We start from the raw sequence: 16,863 nt of genomic DNA on the forward strand, positions 1-16,863 counted from the left end.
CATCTGCTGCAGTTCTGCATATAAGATGAACACAGCGCAACCTCGGTGCTCAGTTTCTGTGCCAGGGCATTTCTTGTGGTGTAGTGATGAACCTTTCAAGGTGACTGGTGTCCTTCCTGGCATGGCTTCCCAAGTGTAGAAGGATGGTATGTGGTCAGCCCTCTAATCTAGGAGTTTTAAATCTAGGATTCAGTCAGCCTCTTTTGTTGTTGTTATTGTTGTTTTGTTTTCTGTTTTTCCGAGACAGGGTCTCTCTGTGCAGTCCTAGCTGTCCTGGAACTCACTCTGTAAACCACGCTAGTCTTGAACTCAGAGATCTGCTCATCTCTGCCTTCCGAGTGCTGGAATTAAAGGCACGTGCAGTCACTACCTGACTCAATTACCCTTTTGTGGCAGGAGAGGGAGGGGTTTACTGAGTGTGTTAAGATTTTTCTGATCATTTCCTCCTAAATAATACAGGACAGTAGCTAGTTACATCGTGTTTCTACTGCATTAAGTGTTGTGAGTAATCTAGAGATGGTTTCAGTACACCAGAAGGTGTACCTATGTTAGATACACATACTGTGCAATTGATGTAAGGGCCTTGAGTATTCATGGGGTGGCTTGGAAGCCATCCCCTCCCCGCATTGAGGCAGAACTGTACTTCTCCCACCTCATGATGATGACAATGGTTGTGGCCAAGTGACTTGTTTCAACTAATGGAATGTTAGACAAGTGGCAGCATTCTGAACAGTGGCTTAAAGGCAATCCATGCTCTTGCTCACACCCCCAGCTTGTACCTTTCTGTTATTGTTTGATAACTGAAATGATCCCCACTCAAAGCCACAAATAGTAAATATGTCTGGGGGTGTCATCTTATGATGGATTGGATGAGAATGACCTCCATAGGCTCATATATTTGAAAACATGGTCTCTAGCTGGTAGAACAGTTTGGAAAGGATTAGGAGGTGTGGCCTTGTTGGAGGAAGTGTGTCACTGGTGGTGGGAGGTTTGAAAAGCCCATGCTGTTGCCCAGTTAGCTCTCTTTCTCTGCGTCTTTCCCCTTCCTCCCTCCTCCCCTCCCTCCTTCCTCCCCGTCCCTCTCCTTCTCTGCATGCTTGTGGATCAGATGTAAGCTCTCATCTACTGCTCCAGCACCACGTCCATCTGCCTACTGCCATGCTTCCCACTAACTGCAACAAGAGTCTGCTCTTCCAGGCTGAGTCTTTTAGGGGATGGGCAAGTAGAAAAGCCTGTGGCATGCCCAGCAGTGATGGTGAACATGTGTGGTAAATAATGCCAAGACTACCAGTGATATGCAGCACAATCTTTATAAAAGTAACCATGCTTTGGGCTAGAGATACGGCTCAGCTGTTAAGAGCACTGGCTGCTCTTCTAGAGTATCTAGGTTCAATCCCCAGTACCCACATGGCAGCTCACAACTGTCTGTAACTCCAGTTCCAGGGGATCTGACATCCTTAGACATACATGCAGGCAAAACACCAATGCACGTAAAATAAAAATAAATAAACTTTTAAAAAAGTAACCATGCAGGGGCTGGAGAGGTGGCTCAGCAGTTCAGAGTACTGACTGCTCTTCCAGAAGACCTGGGTTCAATTCCCAGCACCCACATGGCAGGTCACAACTGTCTGTAATTCCAGTTCCAGGGGACCCAACACCCTCACACAGACATCCACGCAGGCAAAACACCAATGCACATAAAATAAATAATAATAATAAAAAAGGTAACCATGCTTAAGCTCACCTCCTACCCAGCAAGACCCAGACTCTTGAAACTTGCATTAACAGAAGCTTTTGGGAGAAGGAAAGCCATGGGAAAACCAAGTTCGGTATTCAAAATACTCTGAACACCTCCTTTTAACTTAAACTACTCATGAAAACCAATACCTCTGAAATTCTAGGTGTGAAATTTGATAACAAAACCTCATGAAAGAAAATCGAAACCCTTACCGGCAACTTATCACTCGTGCGCTCAAGTGTCCAGACACTCTGTTTAAAAGCATTCTGGTGGAGAAAAGAAAAGCATTTCAAAATTCTTATCCAAAGCACCAAGAGGGCCTTATGTCAGTCCCTCCCCCAACACAGACATCAAATCTGACTGGACAGAGTAATGGCTGCATTCTAGAAAGTACAGAAGACACGAGCAACAACACGACCTTATACACCATTAGTGTGTGAGAAAACCCATAGAGGAAAAACAAGACCATACTCAAAGGCTTTAAGGGCAGCATATCACACACACAGCATACAAAAACGCCTTCAAAATAGGTTTAATCAGTTGGAAAAGCATTATTTGAAACAGAGCCTGCCTACCAAGTGTGGTTTACTTGAATTGTTTAGGTTCAAGTGGCAAACTTTATCTGTAAAAGGCCACACTATAAATATTTCGGGTTTTAGGGGCCATTTTCTATTCTATTTATTTATTTTTGAGATAGGGTTTCTCTGTGTAACAGCCCTGGCTGTTGTGGAACTCTCTCTGTAGACCAGGCTGGCCTCAAACTTAAAGGGATTAGGACTCTGCCTCCCTAGTGCTGGGATTAAAGGCGTGCGCCACCATCACCTGGTGCCCTATTCTATTCTTATGGCCAAAAGTGGCCATGGTTTTCTAATAAGCTGCAATGGCTGTGTCCCAGATTTTTTTTTAACTGGCAACAGGCTGGATTGAGTCAGGCTGTGGTTGACAAGGGCCAGTTGCCAGCCCTTGATTAATATGATGGATCTGTGGCCAGGTTGTCCTAGCTCAGAAGAGTTCAAGGTGTCCTGTCTACTTGAAGAAAAGCATGGAAGGAAAATGAAAACAAGAGCAATAGGTATGTTTACTATGTTAACAGGCTTGTTCTAGGTGTGCACAACGACAGAGGATTGCATGAAGCCAATACACGGTGTACATGAATCCAATGGCAGAACCCTGAGGAACTCTAGCAAACCAGAAAGGAAGGCCGAGACAGAGAGACAACCAGAGTGGAAACTAGATCCAGAAGTTTCTATGTTAGAGAGGATGAACTTGCATACACTTCTGCAAACCTGAGCAGCTGACCTAGGGACCCCGTTTCTACACAGTTCTCCCTTTTACAGCCACAAACAGGCCCAGGAGCGAGCCTAACATTGATTCCTCTGGTTACTGAGTCCTCAAGTTCAGAAGCCATCCATTTCCATGGGACCAAATGATAGCAATGTAGGCGCCACCCCTAATAGCCCATCATTCTTTTTGCTTCTATTATTTTATTTATTTCTATTATTTGCTTCTATAAACAAACCTTATTGTTTGATGAGGACACTGGGAAGTCACTATGTTTTAGAGGGACAAATCGGTATTTGAAACCAGGTCTGTGTGATTCCAAACCACAAACTACCTCTGTTACATTAGAAGCAAGGGAAGAGAAAGTTGGGGGTGGAACAGAGGAGAAAGAGAGCAATAGCCATGGAGGGAGTCAACAGAGCTGAGGGAAACAGACGAAGTACTTACCCTCGCCTTCACATATTTCTAAGCAAAGTTTGGAGAAAAAGGATTGGAGAATATGTCAGCAAGAGCCCAGAGCACAGTCACACTGCCCAGGAGGCCTACTAGCAGGAGCACAAGCTATAGCCAGGTGCTGGAGACAGATGTGGGGTGTGCCTCACTGCTCACACTCTCTTGGAAGGAACAGAGGGAGGCACAGTAAACAAAGGCATGATTTAAGGTTGTGGTTTGGAAAGCCCAGATCCATATCTGAAACTGAGGCTGAGTGGTTGGAGCCCTCCATCTGACGAGTGTGTGTCTTCAGGCTGTTTGCAAGTTAACTAGACAACTAGGTGCTAGATTTCACTCAGGCACCATGAAATGCCACAAGGTGTTGACTGTTACCAGTGATTGTTGCAAAGGAAGGACTTGCTCCTGGTGAATGGCTATAATATTCTGCACATCTGTTTTCAAGGCCTGTTTCAACTTTCCTTCAGGCTACAAGGAAAACAAAAACATAAGGATCAACACCATGCTTCTGGACCACAAAACAGACTCATTGACCAGAAAGGATACCAGAAGATACCACATAACCAGGACCCCTCTTAGACAATCATGACATGGGTAGGCAGCGGGGCACCTAGACAAACTGCTTCACACTACAGAGCCACGGACTCATCAACACTTCACACTCAAAAGCACTTCCTAAACACAAGATGCTGTGGTTTCTTTTTCCTGCCTCCAAACGACACAGCTAGTCAATTTCCCTGTTTTACAGTTGAGAAAAAACAAGGCTCAAATGAAGATAATTCAAGTTAATTCACATTTAAATGATGGTCAGTATATGAGCTATAACAATCCTGTAAAGCAGGTGTAATTACTGCCTCCATTTTTACAGATGGGGAAACTAAGACACAGGTGAGTGAAATACCCTGCTTAGGCCACTAGTATCAGGAAGAGACTGAGTCAGGACTTAAACCTGGGTCTTCCTCCAGAGGCCACTTCCCTGTCACCACACTCTGCTATTTCTTGAAGGGGCCATGCAGAAGAGCTGACGTTAGACAAGGCTATGATGGTGCCTCTGCTCAAGCTTATGTGATGCAAGGCACAACCCAGCTATTACTCCTTTACGCTGCAAGAAAAATGAGTGTGTGTGTGCATATGTGTGCATGTCTGTGTGTACGAGTGTGCACTTGTGTCTATACATCTGTGTACATGTATGTATGTCTGCATGTGTGTATGTTTGTCTGCATGCTGTGTGTGTACCTGTATATATGTGTATGTCTGTGTGTGCATGAATTGTGTGTATATCCATGTATATATGTGTGTATGCATGCATGCCTGTATGCCTGGTGTGTGTGTGTGTGTGTGTGTGTGTGTGTGTGTGTGTGTGTGTGTGTGCATGTGTTTGAAGTGGAGGTGTTGATCTGTGAAAGCACATGCAGAGGTAAAGCTGTTTAGCCTTCCAGACCACAGAGGGACAGCTGCCATGGGGCCTCTAACGCACTAGTGAGGTGCTGTGAGACAAAGTCAAGCCATGGTGACAGGGACCACTTTGTGGCTTCCTAACAATGATATCAACGTTTGCCTTTCCAGCTATGACAGCATTTGACAAGACTATTGAACTCACCAACTTGTTTGCCTTTTCTTCCAGAGAAGAGGCAAATGCCAGCAGATCCACTTTGGTAGGAGATTTCTCAGCCTACCAGGGAGGAAATGAAAAGAAAACCATGTTACATACCTGGGCTTTTACAGGAACACCATCGAAAGGTAGCATGTTGAACATGGGACCACAGCCATCAGGCAACAAAACAAGGCTAGAAATGCCCACATAGGTTACATTTGCGTTTCTAAGTATTATTTTTACCCACCCATAAAAAATGCTACTAATACACATGTAACATTCATAGATTTGAAAAAATATGCTCAGTGGAAGAATCTAGAAATGTAAGTCACAAAGTGTATGTTGCTACTTATATGGATTATACAGAATAGAGTGTAGATGGGTGACTGCCAGGAATTTGGGACTGGGTAACAACTGCTTATGGGTGGAGTGTTTCCTGTGGGTGATGAAAACATGCTGGGACTGGAGGTGGAACTATGAATATACTAGATGCCACTAAACTGCTGGCCTTTAGAACTCTGGCCTTTATGCTATGTGAATCCACTGTTGTGATAAACAAAACTTCAAAAAAAATACACAATACAATACTCTAATTTCTCCCCAAAGACCATACATGTGTATCTTGCTCATACCTCCCTCAAGTACTTGGAGTAATCGATTGCATCTTTCCAAGAATGTGCAAAGTCCTGTAGGTTTTTCCTTCCTGCTTTGTCCAACAGTTCAATGTTATCAACATTCACATTCAGGTTTTCCAACTCCTTGATTATTTTTCCAGTATGCTGTGTGAAACAAAAGCATCCTTTCATCTCCCAAGAAGGTCACACACTCAATGTCTTCAAGAGGAACGAGACTACACTAGATCGAAAGAGATGCATATATTTTGATTTGAATTACTTCCTTCTCTGCCTACGTAAGTATTCTCTCTGGACGTGGAATTTAAAGTGAAATAAGATTGCATCTCCAGCCTTGAAGATCTCAGAGGGAAGAGGCTGAGTCATAAGAGAGGGACACATGAACTCCATCAGAAGACCAGGTGGAGAGGACTCAGTGGAAATGGACTGCAGAGAAGAAATGACATCTAAGCATCTAGTCTTGACAAATGAGGCTGAAAGGACAGGGTGGACTGGCATTCCAGGGAGGGGACCAGCATGCACCTGGGTAGTAGGGAAGGCATGGGAGATATCTTCTGGGAGACAATGATCCTGGGAATGTGGTTGCTGATATGGGGTTGTCCTAACAGCCAACCAGTAGTTACCATAAGCATACAGTGCCTGGCTGCCATTCTCAACTGTTACATAACATGGTGCAGGGAAAATAGCCCATGGCATGATGGGCAAAGGAGTACAAGAAATCTGCTTAGGACTTGGTCACAAGATGATGTTTTATTTATGGGAATATTTAGGGGAGATGCTAGATACAAAACTCATGTAAACCTTTCAAACAAAAGGTCTTCACACTGGAAAGCTGTAGCGCCATCATAGTCCCTTTGGCTCCCCTAATGATCTTCCATAATGCTTAAGTGAGCAAGATGTGGGCCAGGACCTTCTCCCTTGGTCTTGTTTGAGATCTATCTACTCATTATGAAAACTGAGAAGACAAAAAAAAAAAAAAAAAAAAAAAGGCCTCCTAGCAGGGAGATTGAGGACATGTAAGCTAACTGCTCTCTAGACCTGGAGCAGAAACTATTGCTCTCTCTTCTGTTCAGTGTCTCTGGGATGGCCTTCCTTGGCATCTCAAGACATGACAAGGGCATGGGCTGGTGCAGAGCTAAGATGGTCATTCTACTACTTTTGATTCTATCCTTTCTTCTTCTTGCCACAGGTTGGTAGGGCTCACATAACCCACTCAGGAGTCCTGGGGGTGGCAGTGCTTACGTTGTAAGGAATGAGGACAGGGATGACCATATCTCTCTATGCCTGATTCCCAAGTCTGGGATCTGGCAGAATAGAAGACCTGGTCTTGTAGGACCAACATCCCTGGGAAGTGAGTAGGCCTGTTCTTGTAGAGCATGCTCACCAGATGAAATGAACGGTTTCCCTGAGAAGTCTCTCATGGGAAACCTCTTTGGAGGGTCTTGCATAGCACTGGAAAAACCCAAAGTGTGAAGAAAAGAAAGATAGCCTGTTGGGGGTGTGAAGGTGTTTTGAGATTAACAGATGAAAGTGAGGATCACAAACACCCTCCAGAATGAGTAGATCTTATGGGGACCAAGGGAGGTGGTCTTGGCTGACCTCTTGCTCATTTGGCGTCATGGAAGGTCATTAGAGGTACGGGGGGTGGGGGGCAGGAGGCCATGATGGCTCGACCCCTTTCCAATGTGAAGAGCTTTTATTAGACAGGTTTATGTGAGTTTTGTACCTATTGTAATCTCCTCGATATCTCTTTAAAATGGACGTTTTATCACATCAGCCTTCGCCAAAGGGAAGAAATGCACCTGGGTCTTATTAGTAGAACAAAGTCAAGTTCATGACTGGTTCTAATGACTCACCTGCTCAATGTTGAAATTCTCACTGATGTTGAAGACATTATCAAGCTGAAAGGCAGCATATACACCTCGACCCTTTTTGCAATCCCTATAGGAAGAAACAGAGAAAACACGACCAGATGAACAGCATGGCGATCTCCGACTTTCACTAAGGAAGAGGAGAGAGGTTAGTCACCCCTCTGGCTAGTAGGACTATTTCTCCACCTGGCAAAGGGACATGATGGGAAGTGAGGACTGTGTCAGTTACCCCAGGTTTAGAGGGAAGGGAATATCACACACTATTTAGAGACTTACTCTAAAAACTGAACTAAAGGCAAAGAAAATCATTTTTCTTTGAATGGTATTAAACAATGGGGAGCCCTCAGCTCCTCAGGACGGAGGTCAGGTCCTTTCTGTGTCTTGTCAGGTGACCCAGAATTTGAGGTGCTGAAGCAAGACCTCCAGAAGTCACCCGGTACTTTCATGTGTGCACCCATGTGGCAGTTGAACATCAAAAGACATTTACTAAGGAAGGTGGGAAGACCCGAAGAGGGCCATGAACGTGACCAGGTCTCCCACTCAAGAGGGAACATTCTAGGGAAGAAGATGCTTCCGGGGAAAGATGCTGACTGCTTGAATATTTTCTCAGCCAACTCACTATTAAGGAGGGTGCTAATGAAGGAAAAGTTTTTTAAAATGAGGGGTCCATAATACACTAGAAGGGTCTGTCATGCCACTGCTGCAGGACTCGAAATTTTAAGGTTATGAAAGGGTTAGAGAAATCTGTGTATCATTTAGTATCCCAGGAAATTAATGACAGAAGTCAGGATGTTCTATTAGTGTTCTCACATGTCAGGGGTAGAAAATGCATGCTGATGAACTATCATAAAACACTGTTTTATCATGTTCTTAAAGCGTGTCAGGAACTACTCCAAACACATACATCTCACCCAGCCCTAACAACTCCAAGGGGAGATTCTTATTGTTATTCACCATATTAAATGGAGAGAAATTAAATTGTCCGGGGTCACAGGAACAAGACTGGATCCCAGATGACCTGACTGTACAATGCACAGGCTAGCCCTAAATCTGTTTCATTATTGGATCCCAGGTGACCTGACTACACAATGCACAGGCTAGCCCTAAAGCTGATTCACTATTGTGGTGTCTGTGATATGCGCCACTCTGAGTTCTTGAAGGATTTTGTTAATTCATCTTATTGTTACCTTATCCAGGGAATCTTAGGGAATAACCTAGACAGGGGGACTGAGAAATCACCAAGATTAGGTCACAAAGGCTTGAAAACATGACATTTGGGAGAGGTATCCTTTGCCATGATATTTTGCTGAGACTAGAAAACAGTTTAGCTATGAAATTGATTGGAACTTCTTATCATTAAGTTTAATAAAAAACACTGGAAGTGAAATCCTTATTCTTAACAACAACAACAAAATTTTCAGCAGGGAAATATCTACTGCAAGGATTAATACCTGTAAACTTGTTCAAATGTCAGGTTAATGTTTGAGTTCTTGAGGATCAAGCCAGAGAGAAAGAATTGCCACTGTTCTCTTAGCAGGTAGGGAGTGTCCAGGACCTGGAACAGAGAAGTTGTTTTAAAGACAGTTGTACACTAACTCATACAGTAAAAAGTAAGATTCAGTTAGATATTTTTGAGATTTTTTTTTCTTGACACCCCCACTTTTGAGATATTTTGTTGTGATATTTCTTATTCATTTCCAACCCCAAATCAGAAAACAGTAGCACAATTAGAATCAATGGGTTGAGCACTGAATAGCATCAATCAGAACAACTGAAACTGTGTTTTTAGAGCAACTTGAATTTACTACACATATTAGAATAAGAAGGACTAGACTATTTGGTTTAGAAGAATTAAAAGAAAGTTGTAAACCAATAGACTCAGTCTCTTAGGACAAAGTGAATTAAAACTCCATTTCCAGTTGGGCATGATGGCACACGCCTTTAACCCCTCATTCTGCAGGCAAATACAGGAAGATCTCTGTGAGTTACAGGACAGCCAGGGCTACCTAATGAGACCCTGTCTTAAGAACAAAACAAAGAAAATAAAGCCCCACTTTCCAACTCTACCACACAAATTGAAGAGAAGTATACCAGTGTGTGGCTGGGCATGTGCTGTCCAAGCACAGATTCAGCATCTCCCTTCTAGAATGCTTGGGGCCAAAAGTGTTGCAGACTTAGAATTTTTTTTCTGATCATAAAATATTCACACACATATAAAGAGGCATCTAAGGGATGGGACCCAAGATCAAACATGAAGTTCACCTATGCTTAATTATTTTCTTATATAGTAATCTTGAAGGTAATGCTCTACCACTGTTTTCTTAGGAAATAAAAGGAGACTATGTGATCCACTGATGCTCTCAATAATAACTGAAGCTAGAATTAGTTACCCATGCAGTCCTTCACTTGTTTTTATAACAGATGCCAGGTGGAAAACATACACACAATAAAAGAGGGAGGTAGAGATACATTCCAAACGTCAGGCTCTGGGGCCGGAAAGATGGCTCCATGGGTAAAGTGCTGTGCAAGCATAGGGACCTGAGTCCAGATCCTAGCACCCATGTAAAAGATGAATGTAGGTGTAACCTCAGGACCAGAGGGCAGAGAAGGGCAGATCCTAGAGGCTCACTGGCCAGCCGGTATAGCCAACCAATGAGATCCAGATTCAGTGACAGACCCTGTCTCAAAAAGTGGAACAGAAAAAGACATCTGACACTGACCTCTGGCCTACACACACACACACACACACACACACACACACACACACGCAATACCACACACACACAGTATACACACACAAATATGCATACACCACAAACATCCCACACCAACACAAAAACATCACACACACAAAACACCACACACACACACACACACCACAAATCAAAATCTACAGAAAATACTGGGAAGCCAACCAGAAATCAGGCACGTGAGCCAACTCTCTATATTAAGGAAGAAAGTGAACGTGCAGACTGAGTCCTGGAGTCTTTGTAAGTTGGTCTTGGGCAAAGCGAACCTGGAATCCAATTCTTAACTGTGCTTCCTCAACATCTACCAGGGTAAGTCTGCTACCGTGTACGTGTATGCGTGTGCGCCAGCCAGCACAAGCAGAATTTCAACTTGGTGAACGAGAGCAAAGTACCTATAGTTTTTCACTTGATGCAACTCACAAGATATAGTGAGACCCAAGTATCTATCCAAGCCTCCCTCATACGAAGAAAACCATATTTACCTGAAATAATTTCTTGTTTGCATAAGGTTCACAGAGCAACTTTTCCACATTTGCACCAACAACGAAAGTGAGAACCACAAGGATCATCAATATCCAGCAAAAAAGGAAGCTGAGTCCGACCCCACTGGAAAAAAAAACACAGTGTGAGTTGTTAGTTCTCACTAATTTCATCTACTCGTCATACAAAGGACCTGCAGTCTTCAGTGCTTTGTGGGTAAAAATGTATTGACGTTCCACAGTGGACAGAGGCAGTGGGTTACTACTGGGGTCTTGGCAAATGCTTACAGAACGCTTACAATGATAGTTTTGGGTCTACTTTTAGTCTTGTGTGGTTCAGAGCCTGGGCTCTGGGGCCAGCTGAGAACCGATTCTTCCTACAAGGATGTAGATGGTAGAGAGACCCTAAGTAGGAAGTGTGCCTGTGGAGAGCCATACTGCCAACCTGACAGGCTCTAGCATCACTCAGGAGATAAATCTCTAGGCACACCTGGGAGACAGTGTCTTAGTTTGCTTTCAAGTGCCGTGATAAAACAACATGACCAGGGCAATTTATAGAATGGTTTATTTGGTTTACAATTCCACAGGGACAAGATTTTGTCATGGTGAAGCATGGCAGCAAGCAGCAGACATGACGGCTGAAGCCAAGGCTGAATAAGGGCTTTCATTTTGAGCCAGAAACAAGAAGTGGAGAGAGCGCACTGGGAATGGTATGAGGCTTTTGAAACCTCAAAGCCCCCCCCCCCCCCCCCAGGGACATACTTCCTCCAGCAAGGCTACATCTCCTAAACCTACCACATAGCTCTACCAACTGGGGAAGCAAGCACTCAAGCATGGGGGCCTGTGAGGGATATTCTTAGGCATGCTTGTGGAGGGTTATCTGGATTAGGATAATTGATGTGGGACACTCTACCTTAACTGGAGGTAGCGCCGTTCCATGGGCTGAGGTCCCTGACTGATCAGAAAGAGAAAACGAGCCGAGTACCAGCATTCTTGGCTTCCCACTTCCCGCCTGCAGGTGCAGTGTGATCCTCCAGTTCCTGCTGCCATGACTTCCTCACCACCATGGATGTACCCCTCAAACTGCCCAAATACACCCCTCCTCCCTTCAGGTGCTTATCTGGTCCTATGTTACAGCAGTGAGTAAAGTAACTCACACAGTACCGCTGAGGTCCTGAAAGGGACCAGTGTGGCTCTGTCTCCACAGGGGTAGCTAAGAATGCCATGGAGAGGCATAGTGGATAGGGGCTGGGCAAGACTGAGAGGGAGAGCCACAAGGAGCTAAAGTACAAGAGGAAAACAACCGATTTCTTTCTGCAGAAAAGCACTTTTTGGCATAATGAGAAGGATGAGTTGGACAGATGTCAACATGGCAGGACACCACTGTGAAGACTGTTATGCCCCCAGACAGCAGCCTATTGAGACTGTTGTTGATGGAGAGAAGCCAGCAGATGAATGAAACATAACACGGAAGGCAATGGGATGAGAGGGAGAGGGAGGAAGGGACCCAGGGTAGTGAGAGGGAAGGGACACTGATGTGCTGTGCAAGGAGAGAAGATGAAATGGGCCTTGGTCGTGTTACCAGTGAGACACGGCAGCGTGACAACGTGGTGGAGGAGTTCAGTGTGTTTGGAGCACATGCATGGGATTACAGGAGACATTAGCCGTCGGCAGCTTAGACGTGGACCTTTAACCCCGGGGATGGATTGAAGAGACCACCAGCCTGGGGCTGGCCTGGAGGACTCTACCCTTTGACGGATGGGTGGTTAAAGGAGCCCCAGTGATAAAGCAAGGCAGAGAGCCAGAGAAGCAGGAAAGAAAGCATGCAGGTGTGAAGTTGTCAAGGGGGTGAGGGCTTTGCAAGAGGAGGAGACATTTGCAGAAGGGAGTGCTCAACTTTGCAAACACTGCTGTCCCCGCTGTCCTGGAGAGCAGAGGTCACTGTTGACTGGAGAGAGGCGGAGTGAGTGACAGGGAAGACAGGAAACTGGAGTGGGCCTGGGAGCTACTGGGAGATGAGGGAACAGGAAGCAATGTAGGTCTTGAAGCTAAGAGGGCTGGCGCATGGAGAAGAGTGCAGGAAGGACAGTGTGGGTGTTCATTCGCTCTGTTTAAAAGAGGGGCAGGACGGAGTAGTGGTCAGCCTCTGTGTTCCAAATGCGTGTATACATAGATCAGTGGTGTGGATGGCTGTGTACACTGTGGGAGTCCACAGAGTTTTCCTAATGAGAGCTGAGCTTGCTTTACCCAGCAGGACTGCATAAGAGGATGACTGGACCACGGGCCTGGGTACCAGGTGTTTGGAAGGGTCTACACTTGGTTGTACCTAGCAAGGGAAAGGTCTTTTGACTCACCCCTTGGCATTGTTATAAAAAGCCCTTTTGAATAAAGTACTGGGCCGTTGGGTATTGACCCAGGTCCTTCCAAAGCTATCCTGTGTTTCTGTCTTTCCTCTCGTCAGCTAGGCCTATCATTCTACCTAATATTTCTTATTCCTCTCTCCTCCTCATAGGAATCCTGGAAAAGGTGGGGGCAGGCATCCCACAATACACAGATTAGTGGTATGGACAGGTGTGTACACAGAGATCAGTGGTGTGGACAGGTGTGAACATAGATCAGTGTCATGGAAAGGTGTGTACACAGAGATCAGTGGTGTGGACAGGTGTGTGTACACATAGATCAGTGGTGTGAACAGGTGTGTACACATAGATCAGTGGTGTATATGGATGTGTACACACAGATCAGAGGCAGGGACAGGTGTGTACACACAGATCAGTGGTGTATGGGCATGTACACACAGATCAATGGCATGGACAGGTGTTGCACATAGATCAGTGGCATGGACAGTTATGTGCACACAGATCAGTGGTGTGGACAGGTGTGGACATAGATCAGTGGCATGGACAGGTGTGTACACACAGATCAGTGGCATGAACATGTGTATACACACAGATCAGCAGCATGGACAGGTGCGGACATAGGTCAGTGGTATGGACATAGGCCAAGGGTAAGAACACACAGATAGATATGTATTCAAAGGCTCAGGGGAGAGGAGGACCAAGAGGAAGAAGATGATGAAGAGGAACAAGGACCACAAGGGAAAACAAAAGCAAAGATGCCCTTATGAATGAGGGCTGGTGATATAGCTCAGTGATAGAGCACTTGGCTAGCGTGTATAAAGCCCCGGATGTGACCCTAGTAACAACAAAGAAAACCAAGATGGAGAAAAAGAATACTCAAAGAAGACTCCAGTGTTCAGAAAGACTCAGAACACCGATTATCCAGCCCTAATCTGTCTGGTTATAATAATGTATGCCTAATTTGTGACCCCTATTTTATCTTGGAAATGTTTTCTAGAAACCCACAGCAGTCAACCTAGTGCTTACACTCTGGCTGATCTGTCCACCCTGCCACTGCACATTTAGACCTTACCACCTTAACATAATATCCCTGCTCAGGAAGGGTCATGTAGAGCTTGCTCTCCTTCCTGACAGGGTTGCCTAAGATGCAAGTCACTAGACAATGGACCTGATAGTGTCTCTACAGCCTTTATAGAGTCTGGTGAACCTTGGAAATGGCCCCCACCCATGCAGACATACTACTGCATGACACCCGTGGCTCTCCTGGAATTAACTTTTCTTCTGAAGTCTAGAATAATGATCTGGACACTATTGTCAAGGGGTGAAGGGGGAAGTTTTTCAATGGGCTTCAAACAAACAAACAAAAGCTTGTTGTGACTGCTGGGTGTCCTAATCTCCTAGGAGGTCTCACAGCCTATGCTGTATGTTCACTACTGTATCCCATGCGGTCTCTACGATGCTCTGGGGCCCCTCAGAAGACACCGTGAAAGCACCACTGGATATCCACGAGGAGCTGTTTGGGTGGTTTTTGAAAGAGACCACACTCATGAGTGGACAGTGTCACCGTGTTCATAAGCATGCGGGGATGTGGTTGCAACAGAACTGGGTCTAGGCTTTGCAGTTTGAAAGCAGAAGCTGCAACCTGTAGCAGGAATCTTAAAAGTCTTTACCAATAAATCAAACCTGAGGCCAGTTATTGGGGTGAATGCTGGAGGATCAGAGAAGCAGAACAAGTCACAGCTTCCTCACCTTGCTAGTTTCTCAGCTGATCCTATTTCCTCGAACTGGAAACCTCTGTGTCCTCATCCGGAATGAATCTCAGCTGAACTGCTGCTTGAAAGCCTGAAGCTTAACCAGCTAAAAGCTGCTAGTTTCTGGTCCTCACAACTTATATACCTTTCTGCTTTCTACCATCACTCCCTGGGATTAAAGGCTTGCTTTCTGGGATTAAAGGCATGAGTCACCATGCTTGGCTGTATCCTTGAACAGATGAATTTCTGCCTCTGGAATGCTAGGATTAAAGGTGTGAGTGCCACCATTTTCTAGCCTTTGTATCTAGTGGCTGTTCTGTCTCTGACTCCAGATAAGTTTATTAGGGTGCACAATATTTTGGGGAACACAATACCACCACGGCAACCTTCTCATGGGTCTGAGGTGAGCTGCCCTGGAATCCAACCTTCCCTTTGCATCTGATTGTCTACCAGACGTCTCAAGGAGTAGAAATGTCTTTAAGTGTAGACAGAAAGGTCATCAAGCATAGTCAAGCCTGCCATGTGCAGAGAGAGTTCAATGGTAAAGAAAAGCAGACATCCACATCTGTGGCCCGCCTGTAATGGATCTGATGGCATCTGACAGTTTTAGTATTTCTCCTGCCTCCATCCCAAATGTTTCCATGAGCCATTGTCTCTGAGCAGACTCAACTTCAATCTGCAGAAAACATCTAAACAGAAGTAGCTTAGAGCCTCCATCAACCTGTGGATGGATTCTGTGCTTGTGTTCTTGCTTGTTTGAAGCTAGACATCAGATTCTTGTTGTTGTTGTATCCATAAGAATTTCTTTTTTTACAGCCTTATGAAAGGAGTAATTTTCCAGATTAGTTTGCTTCCCCATTAAGCAGTTAATCTGATGGAATATATATGCCATCAAAATGTTTTCCAAACAACCAGTTACCTGGGTTGTGAAAGTCTTAACATTAAACCAATCTACTTATCTGTGTTTATTTGAAAAAGGCAAAATGAACACATTTTTTTTTCTTGCTGGTGTATTCGTTATTGCTATTTTCCCTTCGCTGTTGAGAGGTACTTTCATTTGAAGATCCCTCCCTCCCTCCCTCCCTCCCTTCCTCCTTCCCTCCCTCCCTTTGGGTTGCTTCCAGAGCCTTGCACTTGCTAGTCAAGGCTCTACCTTGAAACCACTTCCCCAGTCCTGGAGTAGAATGTTTTAAATCTGGTGTGAGAGCAGATATGCTTCTTGTGTGGAGCACTCTCAGATCCCGGAAGTCCCTAGGTCATTCATTGAAGGATATTTTTAGACACATCTACATTACTGTTAATAAAGGTACATGATACTAGAGCCTGTTCGGGGGTTGGGGGGAAATTACTTAGACACACAGATCACACGAAATCTGAGCATGACAGCGACTCCATGTTTAAAGAGGCAGATTAATGCATGGTACCTGCTCTCCCGTCTTCCTCATACCAGTGAGGGTAAAGGCACATGGCTGATGGTGTGGTTCTCCAGCTCCCAAAGGAGAAGTTTTTAACCCTTACTTCCCCTTGAGCCTGCTTGCATATCCTAGCACTATTTTCAATAAGAGAACTTATTATTCCTAATTCCCGAGGTGGCACACTCATTGCCACTGCACCTGCATCCCAGTTTAAGTTTCTGGTGCCATCATTGTGCACACTGCTCTTGCCCACTAGGTTTTGTCTCAATATTCTAGAGTAAAGATTCTCCAAACATGTGAACCTATGTATGGACCTCTTCAAAGCAGGGATCATCACTAATTCAGGCTACTTATCCAAAGACCAAGGGTGCTGAGTTGGCATATCTTGCTTTAAGTCAAGTTCCTGGAGTTTCAAGTTAGCAGTACCGCTGACAGCAGATCATGGCATCTCTGCTTCTCATGAGAGAGTGAATGAGTGAATGATGATAATGAAGGAATGGGTATTCAACAACTTGGAAATGCTTTTCATGACAGCTGGTTTA

At 44.8% G+C, this 16,863-nt stretch overlaps 1 protein-coding gene across 9 annotated transcripts in view; it reads right to left on the minus strand.

Moving 5' to 3' along the window:
• Positions 1 to 16,863, minus strand: part of Prom1 (prominin 1) — a 108,068-nt gene that overhangs the window by 13,849 nt on the left and 77,356 nt on the right. For all 9 annotated transcript variants that reach the window (XM_052734860.1, XM_052734863.1, XM_052734858.1 and 6 more), the window contains 7 exons: positions 10,799 to 10,922; positions 9,018 to 9,121; positions 7,552 to 7,636; positions 5,696 to 5,842; positions 5,070 to 5,141; positions 3,845 to 3,937; positions 1,951 to 2,004 (listed from right to left, as the gene is read on the minus strand). In XM_052734860.1, the coding sequence (XP_052590820.1) occupies positions 1,951 to 2,004; positions 3,845 to 3,937; positions 5,070 to 5,141; positions 5,696 to 5,842; positions 7,552 to 7,636; positions 9,018 to 9,121; positions 10,799 to 10,922 (679 nt within the window). The remainder of the gene's footprint in view (positions 1 to 1,950; positions 2,005 to 3,844; positions 3,938 to 5,069; positions 5,142 to 5,695; positions 5,843 to 7,551; positions 7,637 to 9,017; positions 9,122 to 10,798; positions 10,923 to 16,863) is intronic.

This window comes from Peromyscus californicus, unplaced genomic scaffold (genome assembly GCF_007827085.1).
Source record: "Peromyscus californicus insignis strain IS unplaced genomic scaffold, ASM782708v3 Scaffold_13__1_contigs__length_99412109, whole genome shotgun sequence".
Classification (NCBI taxonomy): Eukaryota; Metazoa; Chordata; class Mammalia; order Rodentia; family Cricetidae; genus Peromyscus; species Peromyscus californicus.